The sequence below is a fragment of the Alligator mississippiensis genome, chromosome 3 (assembly GCF_030867095.1).
Source record: "Alligator mississippiensis isolate rAllMis1 chromosome 3, rAllMis1, whole genome shotgun sequence".
NCBI lineage: Eukaryota > Metazoa > Chordata > Crocodylia > Alligatoridae > Alligator > Alligator mississippiensis.
This window is the reverse complement of record NC_081826.1, coordinates 22,814,271-22,828,914: the sequence shown is the minus strand read 5'-3', so window position 1 is coordinate 22,828,914 and position 14,644 is coordinate 22,814,271. Positions and strand designations below refer to the sequence as shown.

Here is a 14,644-nt window from a genome sequence, read left to right as displayed (position 1 = left end):
AGGGGTAAAAAGGTTGAAAGGAGTCATACTCAAACTAAGGCCCTCTGATTTTTCATGATGCAGTATTTTATCCAGACTTATTTAGCTTTTTGGTTTATTTAACACATCTATAGGGTGTCTATTGTGGGCGTTAAAAGTGTCATACACAATAAATAACAATAACTGTCTTTAAAACTTTGGACAGTTGGTGGGTTGCTAAGATTACTCTCTCAAAGCACATCATTATAGATCTACTTTACTCCTTGGTTTTTCATGTGAGGGTTTTGAATCCAGGCCTACAATCCATCCATCCTCTGTAAGTTGTAACAAGGTTTTCTCTGTACCGTAATTCTGTATGAACCTTCCAGGCTGCAGTGCGGTGCCCTATTTTTCCTCATTCCTCAGAGCTGGTTGTGGAGGACCCATTATGGACTGTCAGGCACTGATTTGCCAAACATTTACATGTCCCAAATTTTATGCAACTGTGTAACCCACTTGAAGCCTACGTGTTTGCTCACCTATGTAAAATTAAGCAGGCAGATAAGTGTTTGTAGGATAGAGGGGTTATGTTCATTGTTACTTCTTTCTAGCAACAATGTTGTATTTTGAGGATTGAGGCTGTTTATCACTTCCTTGGTGTGTAACTTTTAATATTTCTCCCTTGCTATAAAACACTTGACAAATGCCAACGCATGGCGTTTCCTTTTACAAATGATGAAATTGAGGCACAGATTAGCTAAATGGCTTGCATATAGTCACACAAACCCTCCATTATGGAGATGAGGATCAAATTTGCATTTCCTAAACTCTTCTTCCTATAATTTGTATACCTGGTCCAATTAATTATTCTCTTGGTAGAATTTACAGAAGTGTTGATCTAACACTGCCCCCAGTCAAATCAATGGTAAGACTCCTTGGGACTTCTGTGGGATCCTAAGTAAGCTGATACTGAGCCTTTCTGAAATATCCCTCCCTACTTTATTATGTAATTACTAATTTTGTCAGTCAGAAGTTTCTGTGTTTGGAGCTCCATAAATACAACATATTGTGTTTCAAAAATGCATTATCCTGCTTTTCCTAAACCATTCAGTGAAAAAATTATACTTTCAAATTTAATCAGCCAGGTCTGCAGTTCATTTCTTGAGTAACATTCCAGTTACCTCCTGTTGGCTTTCCATGAGTAAAGACTACAGGCTAGCATATGTACACGCGATGCTTGTTGTCATATAAATGGGCTTGTTTCTCTTTAAGGAAAACTGCACTGTAATTTCTAGTAAGACACTCAAGTGACAGTAGGCAAACTTAAAGCTTGCATGAAGAGTGAGCAAAAGCTGCAGTTCTCTGGAGATACAACCCCGTGTTTACAGAAGAACTGGATCCTTGCCAACTCCCACACCACCCACTCTACAGCCAATTACACATTTGTTAGATATTTACAGAGCTGAACACACAGCTGCAGTTTATTCTGTTTGAGTGCAGTAAACTCAGTTATGCTGAACAAGATGTTGCTTTTTTTTTACCCTTTGGATCACCATGCAGTAGTGTACCAAATGCAGTGGTCTAGCGCTAGTTCACTAATGCAAAAGGAGGCGTTCGAAGGATCCAGCATTCTAAATTGAAAGGTAGTTTTTGGGACCTCTCGTTCTCATTTCCCTCTCTTATTCCATGTGGCAATATAAAGTTCATAGGATAGTAGGGCTGGAAGAAACTTCGCACAGTCATCTAGTCTAGTCCCTACACTAGGCAGGATCATCTCTGACTAAACCATCCCAGCCAAATGTCTGTCTCACCCGATCTTGAAAGTTTTGAGAGCTGGAGAGTCAACAACTTCGCTAAGTAGATTACTCTGAAGTTTAACCACCCTCATAATCAGAAAGTTCTTCCCAATCCCCAACTTAGATTTCCCTGCTGCAGTTCCTAGTCTTGTTCTCTAAAGCCACAGAGAAAAGCCCATCTCCCTTCTCTCCATAATCACCCGCCAGGTATTTGAAGACTATTCTCAGATCATAATCGCCCGTCAGGTATTTGAAGACTATTCTCAGATCCTCCCCTCAGTCTTCTCTTCCCTAGACAAACCAGTGCTAGTTCTTTCAGCCTTTCCTCACAGTTCATATTTCCCAGGCCTCTAATAATGTATGTTGCTCTCTGTTGGACTCTTACTGATCTGTTCAAATTTAGGTTTTTAACACCAAAAAGTTTGGTGGTAGGCAAAGTTTTCAGATTATCAGTAAAAAAAATAAAGTTTTCTGGGGTTGGCAGTCATGATTCTGACACTGCAAACCACAGCCTGCTCAGTGCTGCTAAGACACAGGAAGTGGCATGGGCTGTCTGGGGACTGCTCCTGGTGCCACATGTACCACCTCCAGAGACAGGGCTGTGCCTACCACAGCAAAACCTGCTATGCGCTGGGGCATGGATGATCTGATCTAGGGGTTAGACATGCAAAGGGTGGGCACAATACAGATCAGTTTCCAGGGAGCTGGGGTCCAGAGGCATCTGGCATCAGATTCAGGAGCCATGGCTAGAGGCCAGGCCAGAGTCAGAAGCTGTAGGCAGCATAAGCCAATCAGAGTCAGAGACAATGGTTGTGCCAGAATCAAGAGCAGAGGCCAAGGGTTTGCCAGGATCAGAAGCTGGAGTCTTGTTGTAAATTCCCACAGCAGATCCATGCAATGTATTTTCTCCTTCAGATTCTGGGCCTAGATTGTCCAGTGTTTCGTGAATTTAAGTTCCCAAACATTTGGGGATCCCACTGAGACATGCTAACGGGGCCTGTTTTTTCAAAGAATTCTTAGGACCCTCTCTCTTAAAATCTTTGTCTGGGTGTCTGAAATTAGTTTTTAAATCCATATTTGGAACTTAAGTAAGTGACCTGACTTCCAAAGGAGCTGAATGTGTCACCACTCCCACTCCTAAGTACAACACACATTTTTTATAACTCACACTTGTAGAATTTTGGTGCCTATCTTCAAGTGGTGCCTATCTTCAAGAAAGGGAGGAAAGTGGATCCGGCAAACTATAGGCCCATCAGCCTGACTTCTATCCCGGGGAAGATCTTAGAAAAGTTTATTAAAGAGGCCATCCTTAATGGACTGGCCGGCACCAACATCTTAAGGGATAGCCAGCACGGGTTTGTTGTGGGTAGGTCTTGCTTGACAAATCTCATTTCCTTCTACGACCAGGTGACCTATCACCTGGACAAGGGAGAAGAGATTGATGTCATATATCTTGACTTCAAAAAAGCCTTTGATCTGGTGTCCCATAATCACCTCTTGGAGAAACTGGCCAATTGTTGCCTAGGGTCCTCCACGATCCACTGGCTGGAAAATTGGCTCCGGGGTCAGACCCAGAGGGTAGCAATTGATGGAAGTCACTCATCGTGGTGTCTTGTGACCAGTGGGGTCCCCCAGGGCTCTGTCCTTGGGCCCATACTGTGAAACATCTTCATTAATGATGGGGACACTGGAGTCAGAAGCGGACTGGCCAAGTTCGCCGATGACACCAAACTTTGGGGCAAAGCATCCACACCAGAAGACAGGCGGATGATCCAGGCTGACCTGGACAGGCTCAGCAAGTGGGCGGACGAGAATCTGATGGTGTTCAACGCCGATAAATGCAAGGTTCTCCACCTTGGGAAGAAAAACCCGCAGCATCCTTATAGGCTCGGCAGTGCTATGTTGGCTAGCACTATGAAAGAAAGAGACTTGGGGGTCATCATTGACCACAAGATGAACATGAGCCTGCAGTGCGATGCTGCAGCTAGTATAGTGACCAAAATGCTGACTTGCATCCATAGATGCTTCTCAAGCAAATCCCGGGACGTCATTCTCCCCTTGTACTCGGCCTTAGCGAGGCCACAGCTGGAGTACTGCGTCCAGTTTTGGGCTCCACAATTCAAAAAGGATGTGGAGAAGCTTGAGAGAGTCCAGAGAAGAGCCACACGCATGATCAGAGGTCAGGAAAACAGACCTTACGATGACAGGCTGAGAGCCCTGGGGCTCTTTAGCCTGGAAAAGCGCAGGCTCAGGGGTGATCTGATGGCCACCTACAAGTTTATCAGGGGTGACCACCAGTATCTGGGTGAACATTTGTTCACCAGAGCGCCCCAAGGGATGACGACTAGGTCGAATGGTCATAAACTACTATAAGACCGTTTCAGGCTGGACATAAGGAAGAATTTCTTTACTGTCCGAGCCCCCAAGGTCTGGAACAGCCTGCCACCGGAGGTGGTTCAAGCGCCTACATTGAACACCTTCAAGAGCAAACTGGATGCTTATCTTGCTGCGATCCTATGAACCCGGCTGACTTCCTGCCCTTTGGGCGGGGGGCTGGATTCGATGATCTTCCGAGGTCCCTTCCAGCCCTAATGTCTATGAAATCTATGAAATTTTAGTTATGGTAAAATTCTACTGAGCTCTAAATATATCATAATGAAGCAATTATAAGCTTGAGCTACACAAACCGGTCATCTTGTCTTTGTCCCAAAAGGATCAGTAGAACATGGAAAAAGAGCATGGAACAAAGGTGTGTGTTTTCTTGGTTTATAATGGAAACACAGTTTAACCAGACTTCTATGTTACAATGCTTTAGAATGGAAAAGAAGCAGAATGCTAATGCATCATACAAAAACTGTGACTGCTAAAATATTTATTATTTATATTTTTTAATTCTAGCTTTATTTTATGTTCAATTATAACTAATTTTAAAAGTCATTGAGAACCTTAGAATGGAAACAGAAATTGTTCAAATATTAAACACCTGCACAGATTCTAGTCTACAGTTTGCAGATGTTCATCTTCTCTCAAGTCTATGCCAGTGAAAATTCATAGGAAAGAGTTTTTCTATTTATTAATATTTGGAGTCTTAATGTGAATACCCGTGTTCAAATAGAAACAAAAGTACTTGTTATTTGTTTTTCTTGTGTTTAAAACACTACCCACTAGAATATGAAGAATACCAGGGGCCTATACATGAGCAGCGAGGCTGTTCTCACGCACTGGAATTCCAGCCTTTCGGAGCAGACTCAATTAATCAAGTCTGCTGGAGCGTGGTAGCTACGGCAGCCTCCTGAATCTCATTTATCAGTGTCCTCGTACTTAAAAATCGTGGTGAGGTGCTTGAACTAAAGCTCATTCAATGGGCTTTAGTTCAAGCACACCCGCCACCATTTTGAAGTGCGGTATGTTGATACCCACTCAGAGATGCTCTAATTAAAGCACCTCCCACCTCATCCCTGGATCATATATAAAAGTGCCCCAAGAGACTTTGGGGCCCAATTAGACTGCCTGAATAACAAACGAAAAGTGCCTGAAGGGACAAGTTCATAAGCAAATGAAAGGGGAAATGTATCTTCATAAATTATCCCATAAATATGAACAAATATCAAGTATATTTTCAGATATCCAAACTGTGATCAGAACAAAGGGTTCAATTCAGTCTGTTTTCACAGTGGAAAGCTTCAGACACCTCTAATTAAAATACAGATTTTTCGAAATGATGGCATGGTTTGTGTGGTGTTTAGATACCACTTAATACATTAATTTAAAGGCGTTGTATAGCATGTGGCTCAAGGCAGAATTTGGTCTTTTGGTTTGAACTGCCCTACCAGGAGCCAATAATCTGTCTGTATATAGTGCTGAGGTGAAATCCAGAAGTTAATTATTAATAAATGGTTAGCGTACTTTTTACTTCAGTAATCCATAGAGCAGAAAATATTTGATTATCAAATCTACTTTGTCTTTTAAATGATCTATTCATTTGTGGCAACACCCTGTCCACATCGAGATTCTGGTTTATGAAGTTGTCACAGCCTGGTTCTGTTATTTTCTTTAAAGAAAACAAGTGCAAATTAATTACTGTGGTTTCAGGGGCTACCTGCTGTTTATTACTTCTCTAGAATTGGATGCTGTATGTCAGAGATGTAACACTGAATTGTTGGCAATTGCAGGGCAGTTATTTGAAAAAATGCTTACAATTTCTAAATAAAGTGTTGTTGAAAACATCCAAGAAAATGCATTAATGATAGATCTGGACTTTAAAGTGGAAAAGGGTGAAATAAGTTTAGAATCAGGGCTTTATTTTCTGCTATGGGTGGATTGTCTTTTGGCTTCAGTGATTTTTACTTGGCTAATCTTGATTGATATTTGCACTGAGATGAGCACACCTACAGCCTAGGGAATGACGTGCTGGGTGGCACGGAAGTGGAAAGGGATCTTGGAGTCCTGGTGGACTCCAAGATGAACATGAGTCAGCAGTGTGACGAAGCCATCAAAAAAGCCAATGGCACTTTATCGTGCATCAGCAGATGCATAACGAATAGGTCCAAAGAGGTGATACTTCCCCTCTATCGGGCGCTGGTCAGACCGCAGCTGGAGTACTGCGTGCAATTCTGGGCGCCGCAATTCAAGAGAGATGCGGATAACCTGGAGAGGATCCAGAGAAGGGCCACTTGTATGGTTAAGGGCCTGCAGACCAAGCCCTACGAGGAGAGACTAGAGAAACTGGATCTTTTCAGCCTCCACAAGAGAAGGTTGAGAGGCGACCTTGTGGCCGCCTATAAGTTCATCACAGGGGCACAGAAGGGTATTGGTGAGTATTTATTCACCAAGGCGTCCCTGGGGGTTACAAGAAATAATGGCCACAAGCTAGCAGAGAGCAGATTTAGATTGGACATTAGGAAGAACTTCTTCACAGTTCGAGTGGCCAGGGTCTGGAATGGGCTCCCAAGGGAGGTGGTGCTCTCCCCTACCCTGGGGGTCTTCAAGAGGAGGTTAGATGAGTATCTAGCTGGGGCCATCTAGACCCAGCACTCTTTCCTGCTTATGCAGGGGGTCGGACTCAATGATCTATTGAGGTCCCTTCCGCCCCTAACATCTATGAATCTATGAATAAGTCCTTCTTCAGCTAGTGTTAAAGTGACGTTATAGGTGTGATGGTCCAGGAGGCAAGAGGCAATGATTTTTTAGATGATACCTTTTATTGGATTGACTGCATGTTTGGGAGAAAGTTAGACATGCTTTCAAATGCAAGACATTCTTCATCCAGTCACTTCTTCACAACTCCAATAAATGTTTCAGTCATCACTTATGGCAAATATTGCTGGAGGAATTTTTAGGTTGTTATTCTCAATGCTTCCTTCTAAACTTAAAACATTGTTTCTACTAAAATCAGAAAACCATCACAGATTATTTTTAAAGGGAGGGATGGCTCAAGGTAATTTTAAAATTATACAGAAATATTGTTTTTAAAAATGAAGCCCTGTATCCTCTGAGATATTTAAGCTGCGGAGCTTAAATAAGTACAGAAAGTCAAAAAGTTCAAGGCTGAATCAATTCAATCTTTTAAGGTTAGTCTAAGATGCATAGATTGAACCAAGAAGCAAGTGAACAGACATTCACTTTTGATTCTGGAAATGCAGCCACATGCCTACAGTGGCCCAGGCCAGAAGTTGGAGGCGGGCTGGAGCAGACAGGTTGGTCCAAGGCTAGCCTGCTCACCCTGCAAGGGGGGTTTGTGGGGGAAATGCAAAGCATCCTGGGATGCTTGGGGAATGAGAGTTAACTTGAAACAGGAGAGAATCTGGGACAGAAGTTCAATAAACTGATTTAATCTAAATCAGTTAAGTCTGATACTACATCCATCCAGGTTTATCTTAAACCAGTTTTGGCCATTTTTAAGTTGTTTATGTGCACTGAACTTCCGTTGTGTTACAAATTTGAACCTGTCGGCAATTACTTATACTGGTTTATATGTAATTTCTGTCCCTAGTCCCTGAGACCACTGCTTGTCATCCTGGCTGGTATTATCTTACTGTTTTCCAAGACTGTATTGCATCCTCTTCTGTTTCTTGTCTTACTCTTAAATGGAGAGCTGTCTGTGACAGTCCACTGGCTTTGTTTTCTTGGTTAGTACCTAGCACAGAGGGCCCTGGTCTGTCACTGGAGCGTCCAAGTACTACAGCAGCAGAAGCAGCATCTTTTGTAGTTTAACACTAGTTTTCATAGTGAGGTCCAGTTCTGATTGAGTCATCTGAGCATGACTGTGAAGGAGACATTAGGTTTTAGAATCATGATTTTGCAATTGAAATTGTTGATGGCATTTTACTGCACAGAAATGTGAATCTAAGTTGGTAACTGAATGAGCAGGACACTGTAAAGCTCCATGGTTTGTTCCATACATTCACACACTCAAAGAATTTTAAATGAGGTAAAAGAGTATTTTTATTCCTTTGCTAATTAATTTAAAATTGATTGCATATCTATCATAATATTTCTATTGACTGTACACACGCAGCAAAATGGCAGCTCTTTGTTCAATAGTTGAAGTTCCTGGAGGGCTAAGAATGGAATCCTATCTCATAGAAAGTTCCTCTTGAGGTCTGTATGAGAAATGATCAATGAAAAGCCCCCTCAGGACTTTTTAGTTTTTGTTTATTATCCATTAAGTCCACTGATCTAGAAATTCATATTATTATTATTATTATTATTATTACAGTGTCTTAATAGGGATAGTTGCAAGTTGAACACTTTATTTTTTTATTATTTTTTTATCATTTATTCTTAGAAATGTAATATTAAATCATCATGAGTTTGTCAGCTAGTCACCTTGGATGACTCCTAATATCTCTATACGTGTGTTGGTGTACTTGGTGTATTTCTCATTTTGTAACTCCTGTCAAGACAGCAGTGCAGTTGATCAGCAATAAATAAAATGCATGAAACTACCACATTTCACTTCAGTTTGATGCATGTTAGCATCAAAAAAGGGATTCTAGCTACCAGAAGCAGCTGCAAACGCTGCTGTGGAGGTAGTGAAATGGGGCCCAGTAAGGTTACCCCTCTTCTTAGCAGTCTTATGGACCAGTACAGGGGAGCCCCACACAGAATATGGAGGCACTAGGACCAAGATTAAGCCTCTGTTTTCTTTGCCTTTTCCTGTATGGGGCCTTGGGGAAAAATGGCAGAGGAGCGAGACAGAAAGTCCAGCCAGCCAGAACAGCTGCTAAAGCTGCCAAGGCTGAGATTTTGTGATGTTCAGAGAATTTCACACAGTTTGACTAGACTTTCCTTGTTCTTTGCCGTTTGCTCCAGTCCTTTCTCACCTTATCCCATGTAGTTTGTCCACCTCGGCTTATGTCATATCCGTTTCTCTTCCCCTGTTTGACCTTCTGAGTCCATCATTCCTAGTCATGTCCTTTTTTCCCATTCAGATGAGCTACTAACTAAATCCGCTCCAAAAATTGTGGTATTTAACATGACAGTTGTTCAATCTGCTTGCCTGTTTTAGTGTCTCCATGGTGCCTAGGGCTTTTCTTGACTAGTTATACCATATACTCTTCAAAGCTGGGACTCTGCTACTCTGTAAAATGTATAGCACAGTGGTTTTCAACCTGCGGTCCGCAGACTCCTGGAGGTCTGTATACTATGTCTGAGGGATCTGTGAAAGATGACTATGATCAATCAAAAGTATGTGAATACCCACACTTACAATTCAAAGGGATCCACATCTCCACTTGAAATTTCCAAAAGGGTCTGCACCTCTGTTCAAAAATCTTCAGGGGTTCACAAATGAAAAAAGGTTGAAAAGCATTGGTGTAGCACATTGGGGCCTCATTCTTGGTTGGCTCATAAGTACAACAGTAATAAATATGATTAATACTAAATAAGCACTATTTCAAAACAAGCTAACCTCCCAGATAAGTTGTACTCTAGCTTATACAGCAGTAAAATAAATGTCAGCCATTCAACATCCAAAAATTGCATTAAGCAAGAAGAGACAATGTTGTTTTAGTAACTCTGTTTTAAGTGAACAGGAATATTATACTGGAGCCAAAGTAATAATTCAGTAAAACTTGATGACATCTTGGAAAGGCATAGAAGGTCTTCGCAATACTGTGAGAGTTGAGAGAAACTTTTAGGCACCGTCAAAATCTGTACTGTAAGCTAAATGGGTATACCTTCTGAAGGATAGTTAAGGACACACTTCAGGCAGGTTGGCGGGATAATTTTTTTCAGCCAAGAGTTTTGAAATTTACAAAGGTCTTTTCTACACAGAAAAGTAGCACTTATAGTGTGGATACAGTTAAACCACAATAAAACTGCCTAAATTGATGTAGCTGATTCCTAAAATGTGCTGAATGTCCCACCAAGGCTACAGTCCATGAACCCCAGGGCTAGGGATAGATGTTCAAAAAGCCTGAGCTTGAACTGATTCAATCTTTGCAGGTTAGTCTAACCTGCCTACATTGAATCAGTTTGCAACAGTACAGATATCCCTTCTGGACTGAAGAAATGTAGGCACATGCCTGCTGTGGCTCAGGTTAGAAGTTGCGGGGATACTAGAGCAGCCCTCCCTCCCCTTCCACAATGCTCAGTTGAGGAGGGGTGTGGCCAGGCCCTGGCAGGATGTTATGATTAGGGAGCCCCTCTCGCTGCTCCTGACCAGCAAGGGAGCCAGCGGGGTGTTGATAACAGCATTTATCAGCCCATCAACAAAACAAAAGCCTCTTTCATTAGTACAAGCTCTTCTTAAACATTTTTTTCCAAGGAAGGAATGGAGGGACATTACCAGCTGACCTGTTGATTAGCTTCAAAAAGTCCTAAGTGACTACTGTCCTGTCTGCCTTACAACTTTTTTCATTTAATCCTATTACGTTATAGACCAAGTAAAGAGTGTTGCTATAGTTGTATATATTGTGTTGATGAATAAGACCAATCAAAAGGGAAGAGGGTGGTTATCACCTGTGGAGCAGAGAGAGGTTAGCAGAAGGAACAGATAAGTTATAATGAGCCATAAAACCTCTGTGCGGATTGAGTCCATAGTTTTTGGTATCCACTTATGTTATGATCTCTGTTTGCAGCCTTGTCTTGTGAAAGTTTCCCTTGAGGACTGTGAGATGGGAAATAGAGTGGTTTATTGTATGCTTCCTTTTTTAGGCAATTACATGAATTAACATAAAGTTAAATGAAAGTAATTGTCCTAACTGGTATTTAGTTTAAGCGTAATCTGCTTCCTTCTTAGATGAGGAGGGCATTTGAGCCCCCAAACTTACTTAACATCTTTCCCAACTATAAAAAATACCTCTTGCTTTGTAAATCTTGCATCTCTAAGAACATTTATCATCTTTTATAGAAATTTTCAAAAGACTGAATGAAAATATCTATGCAAACACAAACTCATGTTTTGATCATTTCTAGTGCTAAATGTCTAACTCCCATTGATTACAGGCATTCCAGCATCTCAGAAAAAATTTGGTGTCATTTAGGTCAATGGAAATTTTACTATTTATTCAAATGTGAGAAAGATTTCATCTTTAACCCCAATCCTGAACATTTCTAATCCCGTGCTTAGTTTGACAACTGTGAATGGTTTTATTGATTCCCACGGCACTCTACATGATGCCTGAATTAAACATATGTATAACAGTGCAGGACCAGGGATTCAGATTGTAGACTAAAGCCTAGTTATTCAGCATGTCTGTAAAGTACCCTGTAAATCAGGGGTGGGCAATTATTTCAGCTGGCAGGCCACTTAACAAGTTTTGGTGAGCCGTCAAGTGCCACACACATTAAATGTTTAGAAAATACAATTTAACAAATTATAATTTAATATGTTTACCAAATCATAGATATACAAATCATTTACTAAAAATAAAAAACTACTATAAAATATTTAAATTTGATAAAAAAATATTTTTGTCCTGATATATGTTTTTTTGAGTAGTGTATCTAGAGGTGCTTGCATAATAGCTCAAAATAAAGTCTTACTTTAGTATATTGAGTGGGAGGGTGTGTGGGGGGATGGGAGTGGGAGGGGGCGCGCATGGTGCAGTGGAGACGGCCTGTGAGCTAGATCCTGGGAGCTGGCCAGGGGTGGAGAGAAGGAAGGGTGGAAAGGCATGGGGCACATGCAGCAGAGCTGACCAGTTCAGTGCAGTGTGATCTGCTCCCACACCGTTTGCTTCCCCATGCTACCTGCTGTCCACAGCAGACAGCAGGGGCAGGAGGAGGAGCCGCTGGAGGCAGGGGAAGCCGACCAGTACCCAGATGGCTGCAGTAGCAGCACTATGCATGCTGACTGCACTGGCCGGGGCTAGGGTAGTGCTGTCAGCGGGCATGGGGCAGGCAGATGCAGGCAGGACCATGGTGCAGGCTGCCCCAGGCAGGAGTAGGAGGGACTTGGCTCCATGCAGAATGCTGCAGGGGCAGACATGGGCTGGATACAATCAATTGGTGACCTAGATGTACCAGTGGGCCATATTTTTCTCACCCCTGCTGTAAATCATAGTGTTTATAAAGAAAATAAATGAGGTAGTTCAATGGTGTTCAGCCTTTTGGTCCTGCAGGCCAGATGAGTGGTGAGGGGCTAATCCTTGTGCTTGTTCTCTTGTGGGAATTGGGCTCACACCATCCCAGCACTGCATCTCTGATCTAGCCAGGCTCAGCACAGGTCTGGAAATTTGGCAGCAGGGAAATAGCAATTAATGCTGCCACCACTTCCCTCCCCACCAGCAAATTTCTGGACCTGTGGAAGTCTGGCAGGCTTAATGACATGGCACTGCAGGGTGGATCTGGCCCATGGGCTGAGGGTTGACCACCCCGGTGTAGTCAGGTTGCTTAGAATCCCACAGTTTTGGAAGATCCTGCCATACCCAGTGATATTTCACATCTCAGTAATAGAAAATTAATCTGTAAAAGGTAGAAACCTTTAGAACTATAGAATATTTAAGGGGTGCCACACATAGCTATTCCAAAGTGCTTTACGAATATTTTGGACTATGGTGCTTATAGTATATCAGTATGCAGTCATACAGAGCAATGCTAATGGATGGCTGCTTGTCTTCTCTTTTCCTGCTAGGTCTGTCAGTTTGTGGTTTCTGTCAATGGACTCAATGTTCTCCATGCAGACTACAGGACAGTGAGCAATCTCATTCTGACTGGCCCTCGAACTATTGTCATGGAGGTGATGGAGGAAATGGAATCCTGAGAAGGAAATTCCCTTGGTGGACACTCTGTGAACAGAATAACAAAGAATCAATACAAGACAAAATGATGGAAGGGAGCCAAAACCCTGACTTATCTACCTAGATTATTTTCCTTTACAGGTGTTTTTTCCCCTTTTGCTAACTAGTAAACGCTGGTTAAAATTCAATGAATGAACGATAGGTACCAACAAAATAGCATTTAAGACCGAACCCTGCTTGCTGAAGCCAAGAATGATGCCTTTAGTTTGACAAGTCCAGCTGTATGCGTGTCTGTTGGGAGGCTATCTTAAAAGGTTGTGCATAATTTTCCCTGCTGTTCAACCATTTGATCAACATGCTTGAGAAGAGGCAAGATAACAAGTTGTTTGCTGGCCAGCATTCATGCATGATTTGCACAACATTTAGGTTGGCATATACCCTCTGTGTAATATATGGGTGCCTATAGGGCCGTCCCCAGAGCAAGTGTCGCTCTCTCCCTTCAATCGCAGGGTTAAGAAACAGCTCAGATTCATGGTTTTGTTGCCTGTAAATTCAGACAACCAGCAAACAACATTTAAATGTGTACATAAACAGAAAAAAATCATTCAAGCTCTATGGCAGGCATTCAGGTATCAGTGATGGATAAACCTTACAAATATCTGAAGATACTATTCTAGGAAGGAAAACGCAAGAATTCACAAATGTTATAGATATGTGCATTGGTTTTAAAATATTGGCTGTTGAAAATCAGGCCATTTATTTTGGTGCCTAAATACTCAGAGCTATCCCAGTTTGAAAATGTTGATCTCTTTACCTTATGTGTAATGTTCATATGGCTCAGTCTCCTGGCATTTTGACAATTTTAAACAAAGTTTGGACACCCCTGATGCTAGAAGAGGGATAATATTCTTGAGAGGTAAAGTGAATGAATCATGGTATTAACATTAGCTTTGAAATATTCAGTTGATTCAGCAGGTACAGTGCACTTCAAATTGAAGCAGTGCACTTGAATGGGTTTTCTTAAACTTTGATTATCAGCATTTTCAAACTAATAAATGTTTGAAAAACATATACATGCCAGATAATTTGCATTTGACACTATTATTAATAAAATATTGTATTTAATTGACTCTTCCTCTTTTTAAAACAGCAGGATTTATTTTGCAAATGAATTTATGAAAAACCTTTTCTAAAAAGTCTATAAATGAAATAGTCTGCTCAGTCAAAATTACTTCTTGATCATTCTGTGGTAAGTGGAATGCCATAGAGTACTCTTTGGAAATAAGATTAATTGACTGTACCATATACATTCTTGTGCACAAAATATAAAGACACATTGCAGGCATTCTATACTGTTCAGTTTATAGACTTTTTTTAGTAAAAAAATTTAAGTTTGACCATCAGTGTGAAAATGCCAACAAGCCTTAATTTAATTTTTGGTACTTCCTTCCTACTAATGGTTGGGATTGTGTTTCTTTTAAAAACAGTGCTTGCAGTATAATTTTCACTCATTCAAATACTTGATCAGGCTTCATCAAAGGATCAAGAAGACTTTAGTACCATGTGATCATGCGAGCTTGCACCACCAGAGCTGAAATGATATATGAGCAGAAAAGAGAAACTCATGGCTAACTCTCAGTGAAAATTCCTCATATTTGCCTCAAGTTTGCAGCACTAATCATGCAGAAGAGTTTTGTATTCAGC

The 14,644-nt window shown here is 41.4% G+C and overlaps 1 protein-coding gene across 1 annotated transcript in view; it reads left to right on the top strand.

Annotated features, from left to right (window-relative positions):
* The window catches only part of DEPTOR (DEP domain containing MTOR interacting protein), a 120,138-nt gene extending 106,073 nt beyond the window's left edge, over positions 1-14,065 (top strand). The window contains exon 10 of the mRNA XM_019495765.2: positions 12,835-14,065. Coding sequence (XP_019351310.1) covers positions 12,835-12,963 — 129 coding nt within the window. The 3' untranslated portion in view covers positions 12,964-14,065. The remainder of the gene's footprint in view (positions 1-12,834) is intronic.
* Positions 14,066-14,644: the final 579 nt, after the last annotated feature.